Raw genomic sequence first — 19,483 nt, 5'->3', positions numbered from 1 at the left:
CAATCGAATTGGACTTGTAAAATTGAACCACGGAGATGATAGGAAGATCGACCTACACGACCTCTGATGGCAGTCCAGATGACGAACTGCAGAATGTGTGAAAGTTTCGTGACACTCAGCTTGGAATAACACTCGACAAATAAGCAAGGCGAAAAGTTAATGTCGCGCAAAGCGAACAAAAGGGAAGCTGGGTCGAGCTCATTAGGGTAGCCAGCATTCCAAGGTTGTCAAGATGCTCAAGGATTTGTATGAGAAAGTACCACTGATTATATAAATAAGACAGTCATCCAATGTTTCAGTGTCAAGAGACATTTTAGAACTCATGTTAACAATTCTTGTTTTGTCCGAATCATTACGAAGGCCTTTAATCTGTATGACACGCTATCTGTCTTCCATTCAGTATCACCCGGAAGAATGACGAGAGAAAGCCTTGACAACATAGAGCGCATTCAGACTCTGAGGGCGGAAATCCACAATCTACTGCCCCACCTCATTGATCATGGACTGGACAACACTGAGGGGCTTCTACGAATCGCCTGCCCCGAGGAGTCCGATGCAATTTTCGCGCAACCCGACCCGAAAGACAAGGAAAAGATCAAACATGTCGCGATTCCAAGACAAGCCACTTCTATCTCAGAAGTGCTGCAAGAATGCGCATTGATATTTGAATCACGAGTGGCAACCCAACATCCAAACTTCTTCAGCTTCATTCCATCGACAATGCTGCCGGTATCATGGGTCGCGGATCTCATCGTCAGCGCCTTCAATCCCCATGTTGGCGGGAGCTTAGCTGGATCAAGCTGCGATGTAGTCGAGAAATCTCTCATGAGCTGGCTTGTGTCTAAGATTGGGTTTCCGAGTGACGAGGCGACTGGTCTTTCTGTTTCTGGCGGGTCCATGGCAAATTTCATGGCTCTTACTGCTGCACGCGACAAAGTCATCGAGGGCGCGGAGAATCATCATTTGGCGGTGATTTATGTTTCCGAAAACACTCATTTCTCCATTACCAAGGCAGCACGCATCTTGGGATTTTCGGAAAGTCAAGTTCGTCAAATTCCCGGACTTTGCCCTCGATCGCTGGCCACGTCAATTTTGGAAGACAAAGCAGCTAGACGTATTCCCATGGCCGTGGTTGCGACACTCGGGTCTACAACTACTGGGAGCATTGACCCCATATCAGAGATTGCGGATGTTGTTTCAAAATACGATGTCTGGCTTCACATCGATGGTGCTTATGGATCATCTATCATCTTGTCAGCCTCTTATGCACACTTGGCAAGTGGAGTCGAGAAGGCCGACAGCTTGTCATGGGATGCACACAAATGGTTATTTACAAGCTATGGCTGTGGGATGCTCTTTGTGAGAAACAAAAAGTGCCTTGCACGTTCGTTCTCTGCGCATTCGGACTTTTTGGACAATGGAGGCCGCTTGGAGAACTATGAGTTCTGGGACTTGAGTTTAGAGTTGACTCGACCAGCTCGTGCAATGCGACTCTGGGTTATTCTGAGAACTATGGGCACCGAAACAATCGGTCAAATGATTGATCGTGGAGTGCAGCTCGCAGAAGAAGCCGAAGCGATTCTACGTGATCGCACTCACTGGAATATAGTCTCCCCGGCGCAGATGGCCATAGTTGTGGTCCGCTTCCAGCCCGAGACAGTTCCGGATCGGGAGCTAGATCATCTCAATCAAAAGATCGCAGATGTTGCTCTAGAGCGGAACGTGGCGGCAGTGCAAACAGTTCATTTAGACAAAAAGCAGGCCTTGCGAATGTGCATCATCAACCCCAGGCTAACTTCTCAGAATCTGAAAAAGGTTCTTCATACTCTGGACGCGATAGCAATTGAGCTCAGCTTGGCTGACCTGCTAGCATGGCAAAGCAGCTCTCTGTACAGCGAAGTAGGAATATGAGTTTGGTCCGTGTTGAGATTTCTTTTCGATATCTTTTCTAGCATCTGAATTTACTGTTTCATCTTCAAATCCACCAACATTCTCCCTTGCCCACGCGTAAGCACGATTCCCAGCCCTGGAGATGTTTTCAATGCTCTTAGTTTCCAAGGTTTCAAGCACTACCTTTCAGGTACTCGAGAAGTCTCAGATCCCTCACTAGAGAAGTGGAATCGAGATATTGAGATTTTTACAAGAAAGAGAGTGACACAATTCTTGAACACAACGGCGTATATCCTGGCCCCCATTCCGTGAAGTTCAACCCTTCAATACTTGTAAATCGTTTGCTAGAAGGCCAAAGCGTGGGTATGTGGACATGTCTGAGCGCAACCTTAGATCTTCGCGGCACCTCACAAGATCTATGACATGGGAGATGCGTAACAACTCCAGCCAGCCCATTTTCAGGATTGACGATGGGATATTTTGACCTGGTGTAAAGCCTATGACGTGTTTGTAAACACACTGAGGCAAGGATTTGATCTTCTCTCTGATGCAAGCCAAAAAGACTATTCAAGAATGATCATGAAATCATAGTGCGTTAGGTTTATAAAAATGAAGCATACTGAGTGCTAGTATGACGACAATCAAAGCTACTTGGAAGAACCGAAAGATCATCCTCATGATATAAAAGCACCGTAAGGCCAGACATATACCTACTCAACATTCCAGTAACTTCTTTTGGACATTATTCCAAGGTTACTATATCAATCACCATGGCAAGCAAAGTTCTTCTGACCGGTATTCATCTATTTTCTGTTTGAAATGCCTTGAAATTGACCACATTTCTCAACGTAGGTGGTACCGGATTTGTCGGTTCTTATATCTTGCAGCAATTGCTCGAGCAGGGGTATGTTCTTTCGCATCTTATGGCGTAATAAAGTTCCAGCGCTCACTTCTCTGCAGATATGATGTCCTTGCAGTTGTCCGCAGTGCGGGCAAAGGGCGAGCACTATGCTCCCAGTTTGAGAACGAAATTTCGTTCGCTGTCGTTGAGGATATCACCAGCCCTGGTGCCTTTGACGCTGTGTTCAAAGATTATGGCCCAATCAAATATGTTATCCATTCTGCCAGCCCATTTATATATGGACACTCGGATGCAAAGCGAGAGATTCTGCAGCCAGCAATTGACGGTAGTCTTCAGATGTTGGAATCTGTTTTGAAATCAGGGCCCTCTGTGAAACAGGTTGTGCTCACTTCATCTTTGGCCTCAATGGTTGGAGACCCATCGGCAAACGGAGTCATTACCGAAAGTCACTGGAATCCGATCACTTTCGAACAATCGCTGAAGGCGGAGAATACCTACATCGGAAGCAAGAAATTGGCTGAACAGGCTGCATGGGACTTTATGTCACAGCATCCTACCGTCCACTTTTCTTTGACCACAATCAATCCAGGGCTTGCTTTCGGTCCGTTGATGTTTCCATCGCAAAGCGGAGACAAAGTCAATACCTCGAACCAAGTGATAGACGAGTTGATCCAGGGTCTTCACGCGCAAAAGGTCCCCGAGGCTCAGGTCCCAGCATGGGTGGATGTTCGAGATGTGGCAACGGCACATGTACGGGCCATTGGAGTGGAAGGTGCCCAAAACCAGAGGTTCTTGCTCGCCCACGGCTTATACACCATGGATGAGGTTGTAAACATCATGCACCGCCAATTCCCAGCCCTCAGAGATCGGCTTCCGGAACCACAGGACAGCAATACGCCGCCTATTCAATTCGATAATTCGCGGTCCCAGAAGATCTTGAGAACCAAGTATCGTTCACTGGAGGACTGCATTGTTGCAACAACCCAGTCTTTGATGGAAAAGAACAAATTTTGAGATTTTTGCGTTACCTTGCAGCTTGAATAAATAATCTGAACTCGCTTGAGGACAACCTCGGAAGAACAGGACCTGGAAAGCTTATGGTTGTAACGAGCTTTTACTCACACGGTACTATGATCTCAACTTCCGAACTTCCGGCGGCGACGCGTCTGAGGAAGGGAGCAGACGTACAATTCACAGCAACCAAGGGAAGAGATAGTCTTTATATAGTGTCAAATTAGTCCCATCGCTGTTTCCACAAACATAACAGGTGCCCAGTCATACTGGCCACACCCTAGACTCGTTGGCTCGAAATGCGTTTCGGGAACGTCTTGATTAGATCCGTATATCCGACCCGATGCTGATATAAGGATCCGACGCGACGATGAAACAGAGCAAAGTACTTGCCTGTGATATGAGAGGAGTATTATACTTCATCAAGCACCGACGTGAAGTCCATTGTATGAAAGATATCAAAGAATGCAAAGTCATAAGCGTTGAAGGTGGCGAGATCCCCACACCGGAAAACCACTTAGCCGATGCTCAGTGCCGGGCTACGGTACTGGCCGACTCAACCGCTTCCGACCCCGGAATTTCGGTCGGCAGTTTTTTATAAAGCACTGCTGGGGCCCCGTGAGGGTCCAATTGTGGTTTCTTCTCTCTGTGTACAGACTCTACTTGGAAGTTCAACATATTGCTTTCAAGACCAACTTCCTCCAGCCTCCGCACATACTCCGCACCTCACGAACATAGCGCATATCACCTACAATGGCTTCTCCAATTCCTCGCGGTCTCCGCCAGGTTCTCCAAAAGTCCCCCAATGACATTGTCATTCTCTCCTCCCTACGAACCCCCGTCACCCGCGCCAAGAAGGGTGGTTTCAAGGACGCCTACCCCGAGGAGCTGCTCGCCAGCGTGCTCCAAGCTACATTGAAGGCCAACCCCAACCTGGATCCCGCTCAGATCGACGATGTCCTCATCGGTTCCGTTCTCCAGGAACTTGGAGGCGCCAAAGCTGGTCGCATGGGCCAAATCCACGCTGGATTCCCTCACTCCGTCCCCTTCAACACCATCAACCGTCAATGCTCGTCCGGTCTCGCAGCCATCACCACTGTCGCCAACGGTATCCGCGCAGGCGCTATTAACGTCGGTGTCGGTGGTGGTATGGAGTCCATGACTCGCAACTACGGCTCCCGTGCCATCCCCACAGTCCTCTGGCCCGAGCTGAAGGAGTCTTACTCCAAGGACGCGCGTGACTGCATCATGCCCATGGGTATTACTTCTGAGAATGTTGCTTCCCGCTACGGTGTCTCTCGTGCCGACCAAGATGCTTTCGCCGTTGAGTCTCACGCCAAGGCTTCTGCCGCTCAGAAGGCCGGCCGCTTCGACTCTGAGATCATCTCTGTCAACACCAAGACCCTCGACCCCGAGAACCCCGATGCCCCCGCCAAGGATGTCACCGTCTCCAAGGATGACGGTATCCGCCACGGTCTGACCCTCGAGAAGGTCGGAGCTCTCAAGCCCGCTTTCTCCGCTGACGGTGCCAGTACCGCCGGTAACAGCTCCCAGGTCAGCGACGGTGCCGCTGCCGCTCTGCTGATGCGTCGTTCCACAGCCGAGGAGCTCGGTTTGTCCGGCTCTATCAAGGCCCGCTGGGTCGCGTCCGCCGTCGCAGGCTGCGCCCCCGACGAGATGGGCGTTGGTCCTGCTGTCGCTATCCCCAAGCTTCTGCAGGCTGTTGACGTCAAGGTTCCTGAGGTTGGTGTCTGGGAGATCAACGAGGCTTTCGCTTCTCAGGCTCTCTACAGCATCCGCAAGCTTGGTATCGACCAGGCCAAGGTCAACCCTAACGGTGGTGCTATCGCTATTGGTCACCCTCTCGGTGCCACTGGTGCCCGTCAACTGGCTACCTTGCTTCCCGAGATGGAGCGCACTGGCCAGGAGGTCGGTGTCATCAGCATGTGTATTGGTACCGGTATGGGTATGGCTGGTATGTTTGTTCGGGAGTAAACGTCGTTGTACTCTGTTTATGAAAAGGAGTTTGTTTCTTTTGCCTAGTATATGATATCAGCGACGCATGTGTAAATACAGTCCGCAATTCAATGATTCTTGTTCTCTTCCAGTTGTTGAATCTTCTCCATCTCGCCTTTGGTCCCTCATTCCAGTGTGTGATCTAGTAGATGAGATCATGGCCCACAAAACCCTCGCTCAGTCTCCGCAATCTCTCTGCCTCGGAATCACTAGTAGCCCATCGCTTCACGACGGATTAGCCACATAAAAGTAAAGATGCCGTGAAGGTATGTCAGCCAGTGAAGATCCCGAGGTTTGTTTAGTTCTTCTAAAATGTTTAATATTGTCGTCGAGCATCATTATGAGAAAATTGAATATGAGTGTCCAAAACACCACTTGAAGGATATCAAGTGACATGCCGATCACACAAAAGAAAAATCACACGTTCAATTTCAAGTAGGATGCAGGAACTGTTTTTACGTGTGAACATGAACACAGCCAGTCTGTATGGGGGCAGTTACCAAATGCTTGGCGTCGAGATCGTCGCACGTGACCTCTTCCATCCCAAATGTTTCTCCGTAGCAAAAAGTCCGCCGCCGACTGAACACCCCCGACATCAACATGCGGCCATCAATGCGCGTTCCTCTGCGAGAGGCGAAATTTATCTGCTCCAGCTGTAGGCCTGTGCCTACTCCTCGTGTCTCGCCACTCGGTCAATTTCGCCAATATGCCTCCGACTCCCCCGGACTCCTCGAGCGCACTCGGCGCAAGCTCTGGGGCACTGACTCGCCTCCCGGTCAAGCGGATCCCTACAGTGGAAGTCAGATAATGCCTCAATCTGACCTGAGCCCCCCGAAAAGCCTGCCGACCAGGACTTCAATCTCACTCACCATGACAGTGAAGAAGCCGAGATCGACAACCTCAACTGGGAAGAGCTGCCCACCGTTGGTTATCTGCCGCAAAACGAATGGAAGATCAAGGGCCCTCAAAAGTCCGATCAGGTCGAAGCGTATGTCTGGTCCAGCATTCCCAATGGAATAGCGTGTTGATTCGACTTATAATCTGACCATTTCTCTTCACAGGTGGTACACCAACAATCAACCTCTTACACACTCACAGGCCGTGCATCATGCCGCTGTTCAGGTTGCTCTCGCTCATCTCGCCGGCAAGGATTTCCATACACTTTCAGGAATTGACCTGACCGCATTCAGTCGCGGTATTCAGCAGTGCAGGTTTGAAGGCGAGGCTGGAAACTGGGGCGACAGACTTCGATTCCCTAGTGCCAATGTCATGGATATTCTCATCCGTGAAGTCGCGGGATCAAACGTTGCCAAACCCCGTGTGAACTCCATCCTTTCAGCATTGAGCGAAGCTGGCGACAACCACCCTGCTGTGTACAAGTCAGACTCCAATACCAAAGTGCAGAATACGATCGATTCACTATCACTCGCTGATGGGCGGATCAAGTTTGCTGTTTGTGTTTCCTCGAAGCCTTTTCTCCTATGTTTACTAACTTTGGTCTCTAGTTGGTCTCCCTCATCTCCAAGTTGACTTCCCAGCGTGTCTCCGATTCTGTCGTCTCTTCTTCCACCGTGGGAGAAGTCAAGTCCACATACAAAGAGCTTCTTAAGAAGACGGCTCGATCAAACCCTGTAATTCTCCACCAGGCAATGGACAAGAAGGGCGCTGCGGAATTGGCAAACATCAAGATTTTCGACGTCCGCCAAACTCGCCATGACAGCGACGAGGCTTCTGGTCGCAAGAAAGCCATTGTTTCTGCTCTTTACACCAATGGCCTAATTAACCGAGCTCTTGTTCCCAAGAAGCCAAAGGACAAGTGGCTCAAGCAGAGCACCGAAGCCAAAAACATCAAAAAGTCTCTTGCTTCGCTCTGAGAAATTTGCGAATCGCCTTTATATGAGAAACATTCTGTACATTAGAAATCTTGATTGAATTGCATTTTCGTCCTTGTATCATTTTGCTGAGTCAATTTTGAATGAAAGCCTGCTACGATTACCCATATACATGGCTACACTTGGTTAGATGCAATGATTGATCATCTCGTCGTTCGTTGCGTTTTTGGTCCCCACGGGATTGAATGATAGAAAAAGCCAGCCGAAATTCGCCTAGAAAACTCCGGTCCTCATGTACATACATAAATGGTAGACAGTTGACTCTTGTTCTTATGAGAGGGAGAATCCTCTGGTCATGAAGTCACTCCCCTTGGCTGCCCCATCTTTCGAGCCATCCTTTTTGGAGTATAGACTGTTGATGGTTGAGCTCTGGGTCATCATCTTCCGCCGCTTCTTTTTCTCATTCTCTTCCGCCAGGACACGGGCAGTGAGCGAAGAGGTGGCAGCATTTTTGATTCCACTGACTGGAGCATTACTTGGGACTGGCGTGGAGGTTTGGCTCCGGTCTTTGGGTTCGGTTGATGATTTGGAGGCATCTGCACCAGTCGCCTCTTTAGTGCTAGCATCACTCGCCTCCGCGTGCTTCTTGCGCTTCTTTGAGCCTGGTGCTTTCTTGAGGGAGTGTGTGAGACCTTGCTCGGCAAGCTTATGGCCCCGCGCGATGAGTCTTTGCTTATCGTCTTCTTTGATGGGGAGGATTGAAATGATGTTCTCTTCCGCGTAAGATTCGTTACACTGCAACAGATGTCAGCTCACTCCCAAAATGTAATTCCGATTGAATTCTCACCTGTAAACACTTGTCCCCCTTGAGCTGGCGGATAGCCTCCTCTGCGAAGACATGTCCACATGGAACCAAATACACGGATTTCACGTTAGGGCCCAACGGCTTCGCGGTGATCGGACAGATCCAGCCCTCCTGACGCCCACGAGGCGCATGCGCACGACCCGACGGATGCTCAGCAAGCTCGGTGTCCACTTCAAATTTGACTTCGATGACATCTCGGAGCGATTTGACGCGCCCGCACAGGATCTCCTCACAGTCGGCCTTGGAGCTGATTCCTTCGCCGTCGTCGCCTGGAAGCAGGAATTGCAGGACAGCATCCTTGTTGTAAAGATTTCCCGCAGAGTCGGAGACTATAGGTCGTGCGAGAGATTTGTGTGAAAGTGGGCATGTGGTCCAGGAATGTTCTTGCTGCTCGCGCTGGGTCTCTTTTACTTGCGCCGTACTCGGAGCTCGAGCCGCTTCGCGAACGAGCTCGCGGCGGGTTGGGATACTGTCGCACGTTGTTAGATTGTTTGAGTTGAGGAGATAAAATGCATAGCATTGCTTACCTTCCACCGTCATTACCCATGTTGAAGATGCAATGAGTATCAAAGCTGGTCGCCAATCGCCACAGTACAATCGCAAAGATAGAGAACGCTTACTCAGCACTGATTAGATTCCGGGTCCGCTATCAACATCTGGCCAGAAGCTCTCTCCGCATATCCATAAACAAAGCTCAATGCCTCAAGCATGAGACTCTCACAATCGCTCCTATTACTGGCTACTGCTGGGTCAACTGCCCACGCTGCTGAAAAGCAGGCCCGTCCCCGCGGCGTGGGCCCGGAATGTGAGTATCTAAACCCTGACTCCAGATCTACACTCGTTGCCGCAGCGGGCTCATGCAATGGCAATCTACGATGGGATTCACGGCCCATTTTGGGACGTATAATACTGACAACTTGTCACTCTAGTCTCGAAATTCTATCAGGACTCCGATACCTTTACCTGCATTTCCAACCCCTCCATCAAAATCCCCTTCTCGGCGGTCAATGATGACTTCTGTGACTGTCCGGATGGAAGTGATGAGCCCGGCACAGCTGCTTGCTCCCACATCTCGCGCAATTCGCCTTTGACAGTGGCAGATCGACCTGGAAACAGCGACCTGGATGTTGCTCTCGGATTACCTGGCTTCTACTGTAAAAACAAGGGCCACCGTCCATCTTACGTCCCATTCCAACGGATCAACGATGGGATCTGTGACTATGAAATGTGCTGTGATGGTAGCGATGAGTGGGCTCGTGTTGGCGGTACGAAGTGTGAAGACCGCTGCAAGGAGATCGGCAAGCAATGGCGGAAGCAGGAAGAGCAAAGCCAAAAGTCAATGACTGCTGCCCTGAGAAAGAAGAAGGATCTTCTGGTCGACGCAGGTCGTCAGCAAAAGGAGATTGAAGTTCACATCTCTGAGCTGGAGGCGGAGATTAAAGGTGCCGAGGTCAAGGAACAGGGTCTTGAAGCTGATCTGCAGCTCGCCCAGGATCAGGATCGCAAGGTTGTCCGCACTGGAAAGGGCAAGGGCAAGCTTAGCGCCCTGACGAATCTGGCCAAGGGACGCGTTGAGGAGCTGCGCAATGCCCTAGTAGATGTACGTCGCCAGCGGGATGAGGGCCGCGAGCGCGTGAAGGAGCTCGAAGATATCCTGGCCAAGGTCAAAGTGGAATATAATCCCAACTTCAACGACGAGGGTGTGAAGCGGGCAGTTCGCAGCTATGAGGACTACGCTGCTCGTGAGCAAGGCACGGAGGATTCGAACGGTGCTATTGACCGCGATTTGGACGAGATTTCCAAGGCCGACAGCACCGACAATGGGGTCAACTGGGAGCACTGGGAGAATGAAGATGATGGCTGTCAGGACTCAGATCTAGGTAAATTTCTTTCCCGCAACCGTCCCGGGTTTGTGTCACCGACGCCTGACTAACGAGATCACAGTATACAAGTTGGCGGCTTATCTCCCCCCATCCCTTGTGAGCTTCATTGAAGGCAAGGTTCTCTCCGTCAAGGTCTATCTCCAGGAGAATGGCATCTTGCCCAAGGCCAACGAGGACACTTCTTCAGAATCCAAAGCCGTCACTCAGGCACGCGACGCTCTAAAAGAAACTCAAGATTCTATCACGAGTTTGAAGAACAAACTGCGTGACCAACGCGCCGACCTTGAAAAGGATTACGGTACTGCCTCTATCTTCCGTGCTCTGAAGGGGGTTTGCATCTCTCAAGACGCGGGTGAATACACATACGAGCATTGCTTCCTTGAGTCAACAAAGCAAAACCAGAGAAAGGGAGGCAACTCTGTGTCAATGGGCCGATTCGAGAAAGTCGGTACTACCACTGTGGAAGAGGTCAACGAAGCCGGTGAAGTTATCAACGTCGAAAAGACTGTGATCGAGTACACCCGTGGCCAGTCCTGTTGGAATGGTCCTAATCGGTCCACCAAGGTCATTTTGGAATGTGGTGAGGAGAACCAGATTTTGAAGACAGCAGAGGAGGAAAAGTGTGTGTATGCTATGCTTGTCACCTCGCCGGCTGTCTGTATAGGTGGTGAAGAGGCAGGTAATGCCGCGCCTCGGTCGAAAGACGAGCTGTAAAGTTTCATAGAATCAAGCCCATACATGTTGTGATTACATTGTGTGGAAGTTTCTCGGTGCGAATATTTGTTACTATACTTTGAGAAATCATTAGCGCATAAACAAGTTTTTGTAAGACCCGAGTATTCCAAAGGAAAACTGGATGAGATCCTCCTTTACGAGGCCCGATGCGCTCTTCTCTCCAGCCTCCATTCCCTCCGGGGCGCGGCCATGAAAGATTCGTCGACCCACGCAGAGCATCTATGGATGGTATCTCGGTCTCCAATGTCCACAAGCTTCTTTGGCTAATGCGCGCGATTATGCTGCCGCCCATGGATCGTATGGCGTGGCATTCCAAGGTTCACGCTCTGCAGAATTCCGTGAATAGTCGACACTCAGCATTCTCTCGTGGGTAGGGTATTTGGATTCAAACCTTCGAAAAACGAGGGCCTCTCTAAGCTTGAGTAGTAACTTTTTTTTAAAAAAATATGCCTAGGTTTAAGGGAAATGTATGGGTTTAAAGTCCGATATATGTGTGCTAGTATAAGTAGTATCGGCTCTTAACTAAATCACAAGAAGGTACACGAGGCAAAAACTCATTATCTTAGCATCCCACCAACAAGGCTCCAGGTCATTTCTCAGATCCTAGTATCCGGCAAATTCATGAACGTAATCTCATAAGCGTAAGTGCGAGGACACTTCCCCAGCTAGTTTGACAAGAGTGGGAGGCCGGGTCTGGTGTGGGTTGTATTGGAGGAAGATGGCGATGCAGGCTTGTGAGATGGCTTAGTGCTGAAACCGCAGTTAGCATATCTTTCGTCCCCTGTTCCCATATCATTTCCGGATGAGATGCGAACTAGAAATGGTGAAGGACATACCTTGCAGCTGCTGCAAGAGCAGGAGTTGCAGTTGCCGGAGCAGCAGTTGCAGGCGCAGGGGTTCATGATGAATAGATTTGGTTGGAAACTTGGGAAAAGTTTGAAAAGAAGTAGTGTGTTTGGCTTTGGGTGTAGATGGCTTGGATAGAGAAAAGAAGAGTGAAGGAAAGGATATCAAGCCGGCTTTATATCTCGCATCCGCCATTACACTATAAGAGATCCCAGTCTATAGTAGCCCTGTAGACCTTTCCGCTTTGGGATTATGTGTACCAATTGCCATTACGTCGGGGTGCCCCGTCCACACCTCAGCGTATCGCGTGGTCAAGTCAAACGTGGTCCTGCATCCTCCGCGACAACCTCAAACGTTACATGTTCTCACGCGCTACCCGCCATATCGAGTCTAGGCAATTCTACCGCTCGCCAATAAAGTGGAACCCTCTCGGGCTCTGCTATGTATGATGTAGACCAATCAATACCGGATCTCCTTTTGAGACGTCGGCCCCGAGGTAGATTCCAGGAAACTTGAGCTCCGATCTGTTTTCTTATGTGGAGTTGACTTGCCCCAAAGCTACGGTGTTTGCTCGGTGCAGTACGAGACCCTTCCCTGTCCACTAGGATTTGTTAGGTTAATCAGGTATGCAGATCAGGATACTGGGTGCTCGGACCGACCACCCACATACATATGAATAGCATGATTGGACTATGCCTGTGTTGATGACCGTGGAAGTACCACAATGTCTGCCTGGAGACACTCTCCATGTCTTCCAAGCTTGGAAGGTTGTTTACGCTGTGGTGGGTATACTCCTTCCCAAGGTCTAAACCACGCATGTTGTTGGGAGACCTCATCAACAAAACCCAATGATATTACACTTGCATATAGCATTGCTTACAAGTAGGCTATGGGTATATGCGAGTAGCGTATGATTTCAATATTCGAGAAATAATGTTCGGTACGGAGTACAAAAAACATACATTATCATGCCACGACGACGGCCACGTTTCGGGCAAGATCCATTCGAATCTATGATCCACTCCAAGGCTCATTTCGGGACGGGCCTCGAATAATTCCAGGGACACAGTTAGAAGCATCTACTGTCCCTATGCGGAGTACAAAGTTCATTGTCGCGGTTGTACAACTGTTAGATGGCACCAGTTGAGCAAGACACTCTGTATGCCAACAAGAAAGCGTAGGTGACCAGTGGGAGAACGAAAATCAGCAATGAATTTGCGGCGCCTACAGCGGTGTAAAGCAAAAAAAAAACAAGTGTGGGAGCCTATGAAAGCAGTGTTTGCCTGTAATGAGGACCTTGGAGGAGGGGTGCTGTCTTGTCTCATTGGCAGCCCTGAATTGCCTGAGCTGCATGTTTTATCCACCCCGTGGAGCCATGAACAGGGTTTTTGTTCGTTCCTTCTTCGGGGGATTTTACTTTCAAGTGTGGGTTCAGAGCGGCGAGACGCTGTACAATGCTTTACTTGCATAGTTGGTGTGTATCAGATGGAGCTTGCTACATGAATCCGTGAATGCTGAGGAAGATCGGCAACTTGAATATACATAAATCTGACCATATGGGTAAAGACTTGCATAACACAGGGACCGAGCATGCTATAGTCGAATGTAGAGACCTGAATGAACGAGTGCTCTGCAATATATGCGTATCTGGACGCAAGATCTGATAACGTGGAAAATAAGATCTCGAGTCATCTGAGCGACCGAGAGGAACACTACTATTTGGTCTTTGAGATGTGCACAGACTGCTTGGAACATTCGCGGAACTCTATGTAAGATCAGAGACCAGCAAGGCACCGGAAAGTGGAGAGGCATGGAAACACATCTTCCTCGTACAGTACACAGACCTCCGTGTATACTGCATGAATTTCATTGATCCGATCCAATGCAACCCTTTAAGGAGACTTGCAGTATTAGGTCCCGCTTTATATCTCGGTAGGTTTCGAGTATCCGCAGTAGCAGGTGTTGGGGTTTCATCGAGGCATATTGATTGACATGGCGAAAAAGGCGCATCGGCAAAGTATAGCCGCCAGAGCCGAATCAAAGCTAAGGAAAATATACCCGAAAACAACGCAGAGATGACGATGCTCAAGAGATCTGCCTTGTTGTCTGTGTTCTTGAAGATTACTGCGTTTGTATGAATCAAGATTTCGGTGACTTGCCCGGAGAGCTCCCCTCCGATAGGTGTCTGAGTGATAATTCCCGTGCTATTGTTTCGAGCGAGCCTTGGATGTTCCGATATGTGCCGAGGTACGGATCACAGAGTGCGTAGGTCCATGTTGATATCTCGATCAGCCTTCATCTGGACTGAGCTTCTACTTTATACCGACCAGCCACCAAGGTAGCTGATGTCAAATCCCCAAATATTGGATCTGATGCCCACAAGGTACTTGATCTACAAGGATAAAAGTGATTAAGCGACCGCTTGTTATTGAATGTAGCGAGCTGTCGTTATGACATGACATGCATCCCCCCATCCCCAATCAGCATAAAGTGTGTCCATTCCGAGGGATCTCCATCTCACTGCATGTCGAAGTCCTTCCGAGCATCATTCGTGTTCGATTGTGAATGCTTGGGTAATTTATTTCTTCTATCGGAGTGGTCAGCAAGACGTCATCGGCCGGTGTGTTCGCAGCATCATGTAATACATACAGGGCAGTTGCATGCGCCGGCAGGGCACTGGCAAGAAGAGCCACAGCTGCATCCGTGGTCGCCTGTCGAGAGATGTCAGTGTCATGAAAAAGGCAACAAAGCCCACTGTTGACAACCCCGCTCTTACCCCGCCATCGCGGAGCTCAAACCAGGGGAGACAAGGCGTGATCAGCAGCTTGCTGGGTGATTGAAGATACTCACTCATTTTGATTTGAGGAAGGCGAAGAACTTGTGAAGTTGGGAGAATAGTTGTGGGTGGTTGCAAGTGGTGAGTTGCAATGGTGGGGAGGAGCGGGAACTTATACTCGTGACTTCCCGGGGTTGAAGGGTCAGACCGTGGCCCTCTTTCTTGACTTGACTACGAGTTTGTCTTAAATCACATCTAATCTAATAACCTTGTTCCACGTTCCACTTGCGCGCAAATTTCTGCACTTTGGGCCCCGCTTGAGCACATATCGAAGCCAGTGGGCCTCTAGTCTCGGATATATTTCAAATCAATTCAGAAGACTTACCTTGAAATGGCCACATCTGTCATTTGCCTGTGCGGGAACATTGACATACCTGTTCAGCTGGATATCATTCACCAAACCAAACTACAACTATGCCACTGTCATGGATGCCGCACAACAGTTGGACAGATATATTCCTCTTACCACCCCCTCAAACTTGAGCCGAAGCTTGAGGGGCTTCAGGAGTATCAACAGTCTGACCACATTAGCCGATTCTTCTGTAAGACCTGTGGTTCTCATGTCTTTGCTCACTCAAAGCCTAGCGGGCAGTTCCGTGTTGCCTCCGGACTGTTGGTCATGAAGCTCCCAGTCGAAACGATTGAGCATTGGCAGCTCAGTGAAACTGGCGATGGGGGACTAAGTGTATATCTCCCAGGCACGGAGTCAACTACCGCTGGTTGTGTTCTCGATCTCCCAGGAACGCCAACGAATACTACAGAACCAGCTATCAATGAGCAAACTGAAGTGAACAAGCACCGTTTACACGCACGTTGCCATTGCGGAGGAGTAGAGTTCTACATCACAAAGCCTGACACATCGTCCTCGCAAGCAACTTCACCGTGGGCAGATTTACTGGTTCCATACTACACCGGATCAGGAGCCAACCCTGATGATGTCAAATGGTGGCTCCGAGACGACTGCACCAAATATCTGGCCGGAACCTGTGTTTGTAATACCTGTCGACTGAGCAGTGGGTTTCCTATACAGACCTGGGCTTTTGTGCCCAAATCAAACATACTGAACATAGATGGGTCATCACTGGATTTCAAGAAAGGCAGCATGCGACGACACAATAGCTCGCCTGGTGTATATAGAGAGTTCTGTGGCTCCTGTGGTGCCACGGTGTTTTGGCATTGCGACGAGCGACCATCACTGATTGATGTCAGTGTTGGTTTGCTGAGAGGCAATGGGGCAAGAGCAGAGGACTGGCTAGATTGGGCACCAAGTCGGGTCAGTTTTGCTGAAATGGCTGTACAGTCTGATTTGATTCACCAGTTGGAAGACGGTGTTAATCGTTACTCAAGTCTAAAGGGGAAGTCTGGGAGTACTTTGGGTCTCGGCGTTGATAGTTGATGTAGTACCCTCACCGACTTCATCATCGGCAATACTTTTTCGCAACTGCCTTTTTTTTTGTGTCCACTTTCACAACTATTTTGCTTCACGTCGCGTCATCCCCACTGCACTGCAGTGCTTTTCATTATGCCGCCATTCCAGTTTAGAGGTAATTCCAACTATCGGGGCTCGCGCCCCAACCCCAAGCACGAATTCAGCTTCCGCTACCGACCACCTCCCACATCGGACCGACCACTCTTATCCCGGAAGAGGGAGACTACACCTGAGCAACTACAGGGAGAATCGGAGACCAAGGCTCCATTGAAGTTTGCCTCTTTGGATGCCTTGAGCGACAGTGGAGAGGCGGAGATGGACACGTCCGATGGCGACTCCGATACCGAGCGACCCCGAAAGAGGCGCGCAATGGGCTTAGATGGTCTTCACGAAAACACGGCGGCTCCCCCACCTCCTCCTCCGGCCCCAAAATGGTCCAACCCGGACCCATACACCGTGCTTCCCCCACCAAGCGAGCAAACAAACAAGAGGGTCGATGTCGTCAAGCTGATCCGCAAAGCGAGACTTGACAATGCTGCAAAGACAAACGCGAGCGACGCAGTGAAGGAAAACTCAGATTTCATTTCTCTCGGCGCGATGCCGGATCCAGAACCCGAAAACGACGCGCCTGCAAATGCCCCCAGAGGACCAAAGGCCCAGGAAAGCATGGATGCTGGACCTGGAAACCGAAAGAGAACGCGCGAGGATGAGCTGAAAGGGTACTCCAGAAAGACTGGCAAGCCTGCGAGTAGATACAACTACGACGGCTCAGTTATCGATCAGTGGCTACCGCTATCCCAGGAGACGGGCACGCCTTGGTTTGAGTCCACCCCGACTTCCCTGCATATGGGAACACAGTCAGTCTCCTCCATGCTTTTGCTTTTACGCCCTGATAGTAATTCTTGCTGACATATACTAGATTGAACCACGAGATTCTCAGTTTCTACAACTGGGCTAAGCCACAGGAGTTCGAAAACATTGTCCGCAGAGATCTTGTGGAGCGTTTGAATATTGCATTCAAAAACCGATACCCCGGCGTTGAAATTCATGCTTTTGGTTCCTTCGCTTCTGGACTCTATCTGCCCACTGCAGATATTGACTTGGTGCTGTTGTCCAATTCTTTCAGGCGTACAGGTGTTCGCACATTTGGAGAGAGGAAAGGACAAATCTATGCATTTTCAGGTTTTCTGAAAGGAACGAACATCGCTGTCCCTAACTCGATTGAGTGCATTGCGCATGCTCGAGTTCCAATTCTCAAGTTCGTTGACAAGCTGACTGGGCTGCGTGTTGATATGTCTTTTGACAACAACAGTGGGCTGATCGCGAACGAGACCTTCCAGCAATGGAAGACCCAGTTTCCCGCGATGCCAGTCATTCTTTCGGTGATTAAGCAGTTCTTGTTGATCCGGGGCCTCAATGAAGTCCCAACTGGTGGACTGGGAGGTTTCTCTATCACTTGCCTGGTAACAAGTCTGTTGCAGCACATGCCCCAGGGCCAACAGCAGCCCAACCTTGGAAGCATTTTGATGGATTTCTTCAACTTCTACGGGAAGTATTTCCAGTTCGGGCATGTCGGGATTCGCTTGAATCCACCGGGATATTTCAACAAGGTGAGTTGGTTTGAGCCAGTTCATTGTTAGGTGAGCCTGCTGACTGAATCTGATAGATTTATTTCGGAAACCCCGATCGTCTTACCATCGAAGATCCCAACAACCGTGACAACGATATTTCCGGGGGCACACGTGAGGTTGACTTGATCCTCCGCACCTTCGCAGGTGCCCACACCACCCTCAAGAACCGTATGGAGTATCTCGCACTGGTCCAAGGACCAAACAAAAGCATTCTGGGACCAATCATTGCCGGCAATTTTGAGGAATACATCGAACAACGCAACCAACTTCGTCGGGTCTTCATGTCAGAAAACAGATTCGCGAAGCACAGAGTGCCTCCTCCACCGCCGCCACCAGAATCTTATCCAGTCGATGGAGCTTATTCTCCTCCACCGTTGCCTCCTGGACCTCCGCCCCCTGGCCCGCCCCCAGGTCCGCAGCAAAGACCGATCAAGAAAGCGAAGTCCAAGTTGAAAACCACGATCTCTGAGTTGGAAATCATCTCTTCGGATGAATCAACAGGCGAGACAAAGTCGCCCAAAGCCCGCAAGGGTGAAGTAAGACGACAGGCGTGTCGCGAGCGCGCTGCTAGAATCAAACGCCTCAGGCCCGATCTCACAAAGCTCCCCACCTCTCTGAGTATCCGCCAGGCTCTTCGACACGCCGGGTATGAGACCGATGCGCAGATGGAACACGACTTGGCTTTCAGAGAGCAACAAGCGGCAGCCTAAGCGGCAGCCTCTTGTTTCTGTCCTGACGCCCGTGACGATTCCCTTTTGACTCTTATTTGTTACATTATTTTGTATGATGATACCCCTATTTTGAATGGAGCGGTTATTGGTGAATTACATGCCAAATGAGCGATATGCTCTCTACGGTGGTAACGTGGGTCTCATGTTCCCTGTTTCGGCGCTTCGGTTTGTCAACTGGTCGACATCTTGAAGCAGCTACTGCCTGGTGGAAGTGGAAAGGGAGGAGACCTACTTATCTTTAGGATATTTCAGCGATTTGCGCGTTCGTTTCCAGGCTAAGTATGGCTGGATTCTGACTTGGCTAGCGCAAAGGAGAAGCTGTTGGTTAAACTTCCCCATTTTGTTGAGAACTGACTCCCTTGACAAGCCTCAGCCAATTGTGACCCAGTTTCCGATTGTACGCTTCGCCGGCCGAGACGACGAGAACCTAGTCCATACAGCATTGCCTGTTCTTTCAGATTCAGGATTCAGTTAGTGATTCAAATGAAACCCACCAATGGTTAATTCGCACCGTGCGTTTTAACATTTTGGCGTTTGTTAACCTTCCCCCTTCCCTCGATGCTTTCCTTCTCACTCAGAGTACGCTACACGCGGTTTCTGAGAGAGGACTATGGCTTTGTGTTCGTTTGGGACTTTGGTACATCCATGGATGTGCTTGGTGAATACTGGAGCGGCGCCCATGACATACCTGAAGCTTTCTAGGTCAGAAGGTTGCTATCTTGGGTAACCCTGCATGAATGGTCCTTGTGAGATCTCGATATCAAAATCTTGTTGGTCTGCGGGTTGCGACCCTTGGTCTATAACAGAGAGGTTGGATAGTACGCAGGCTACATCAGACGGGAGACAAATTGCCCCAGATTCACGATACTGATCGACGTTGAAGTCATCAAACTCGTTGAATTATGTATCGAAGGTG

General features: G+C 49.8%; 9 protein-coding genes across 9 annotated transcripts; 7 read left to right on the top strand and 2 right to left on the bottom strand.

The window, feature by feature from the left end:
- Window positions 1-414: 414 nt before the first annotated feature.
- N7506_004042 (pyridoxal phosphate-dependent decarboxylase family protein) lies at window positions 415-1,911 on the top strand (the record flags this gene model as incomplete). The annotated part of the gene is made up of 1 exon (XM_056953337.1): window positions 415-1,911. One exon carries the CDS (start codon window positions 415-417, stop codon window positions 1,909-1,911), a length of 1,497 nt encoding a protein of 498 aa, XP_056812226.1.
- A 749-nt stretch (window positions 1,912-2,660) lies between these two features.
- N7506_004041 (SDR family oxidoreductase) lies at window positions 2,661-3,766 on the top strand (the record flags this gene model as incomplete). Its single annotated transcript, XM_056953336.1, has 3 exons — window positions 2,661-2,685; window positions 2,743-2,794; window positions 2,851-3,766. 3 exons carry the CDS (start codon window positions 2,661-2,663, stop codon window positions 3,764-3,766), a joined length of 993 nt encoding a protein of 330 aa, XP_056812225.1.
- A 750-nt stretch (window positions 3,767-4,516) lies between these two features.
- N7506_004040 (uncharacterized protein) lies at window positions 4,517-5,758 on the top strand (the record flags this gene model as incomplete). Its single annotated transcript, XM_056953335.1, has 1 exon — window positions 4,517-5,758. The coding sequence occupies one exon, from the start codon at window positions 4,517-4,519 to the stop codon at window positions 5,756-5,758; it is 1,242 nt and encodes a 413-aa protein (XP_056812224.1).
- A 621-nt stretch (window positions 5,759-6,379) lies between these two features.
- Window positions 6,380-7,653, top strand: N7506_004039 (mitochondrial 54S ribosomal mL50 protein; the record flags this gene model as incomplete). Its single annotated transcript, XM_056953334.1, has 4 exons — window positions 6,380-6,578; window positions 6,662-6,767; window positions 6,841-7,231; window positions 7,285-7,653. The coding sequence occupies 4 exons, from the start codon at window positions 6,380-6,382 to the stop codon at window positions 7,651-7,653; spliced, it is 1,065 nt and encodes a 354-aa protein (XP_056812223.1).
- Window positions 7,654-7,941: 288 nt separating this feature from the next.
- Window positions 7,942-9,023, bottom strand: N7506_004038 (replication termination factor 2; the record flags this gene model as incomplete). The annotated part of the gene is made up of 3 exons (XM_056953333.1): window positions 7,942-8,406; window positions 8,459-8,945; window positions 9,004-9,023. The coding sequence occupies 3 exons, from the start codon at window positions 9,021-9,023 to the stop codon at window positions 7,942-7,944; spliced, it is 972 nt and encodes a 323-aa protein (XP_056812222.1).
- A 161-nt stretch (window positions 9,024-9,184) lies between these two features.
- N7506_004037 (uncharacterized protein) lies at window positions 9,185-11,073 on the top strand (the record flags this gene model as incomplete). The annotated part of the gene is made up of 3 exons (XM_056953332.1): window positions 9,185-9,281; window positions 9,406-10,356; window positions 10,421-11,073. 3 exons carry the CDS (start codon window positions 9,185-9,187, stop codon window positions 11,071-11,073), a joined length of 1,701 nt encoding a protein of 566 aa, XP_056812221.1.
- Window positions 11,074-14,420: 3,347 nt separating this feature from the next.
- N7506_004036 (uncharacterized protein) lies at window positions 14,421-14,794 on the bottom strand (the record flags this gene model as incomplete). The annotated part of the gene is made up of 2 exons (XM_056953331.1): window positions 14,421-14,651; window positions 14,717-14,794. The coding sequence occupies 2 exons, from the start codon at window positions 14,792-14,794 to the stop codon at window positions 14,421-14,423; spliced, it is 309 nt and encodes a 102-aa protein (XP_056812220.1).
- Window positions 14,795-15,107: 313 nt separating this feature from the next.
- On the top strand, window positions 15,108-16,172 carry N7506_004035 (GFA family protein; the record flags this gene model as incomplete). Its single annotated transcript, XM_056953330.1, has 1 exon — window positions 15,108-16,172. The coding sequence occupies one exon, from the start codon at window positions 15,108-15,110 to the stop codon at window positions 16,170-16,172; it is 1,065 nt and encodes a 354-aa protein (XP_056812219.1).
- Window positions 16,173-16,298: 126 nt separating this feature from the next.
- Window positions 16,299-18,546, top strand: N7506_004034 (putative topoisomerase family protein TRF4; the record flags this gene model as incomplete). Its single annotated transcript, XM_056953329.1, has 3 exons — window positions 16,299-17,062; window positions 17,125-17,815; window positions 17,872-18,546. 3 exons carry the CDS (start codon window positions 16,299-16,301, stop codon window positions 18,544-18,546), a joined length of 2,130 nt encoding a protein of 709 aa, XP_056812218.1.
- Between the last annotated feature and the right edge of the window lie 937 nt (window positions 18,547-19,483).

Source organism: Penicillium brevicompactum, assembly GCF_028827555.1.
Source record: "Penicillium brevicompactum strain IBT 35665 chromosome Unknown utg000003l_segment0_segment0, whole genome shotgun sequence".
Classification (NCBI taxonomy): Eukaryota; Fungi; Ascomycota; class Eurotiomycetes; order Eurotiales; family Aspergillaceae; genus Penicillium; species Penicillium brevicompactum.
This window is presented reverse-complemented; position numbering and strand designations above follow the sequence as displayed.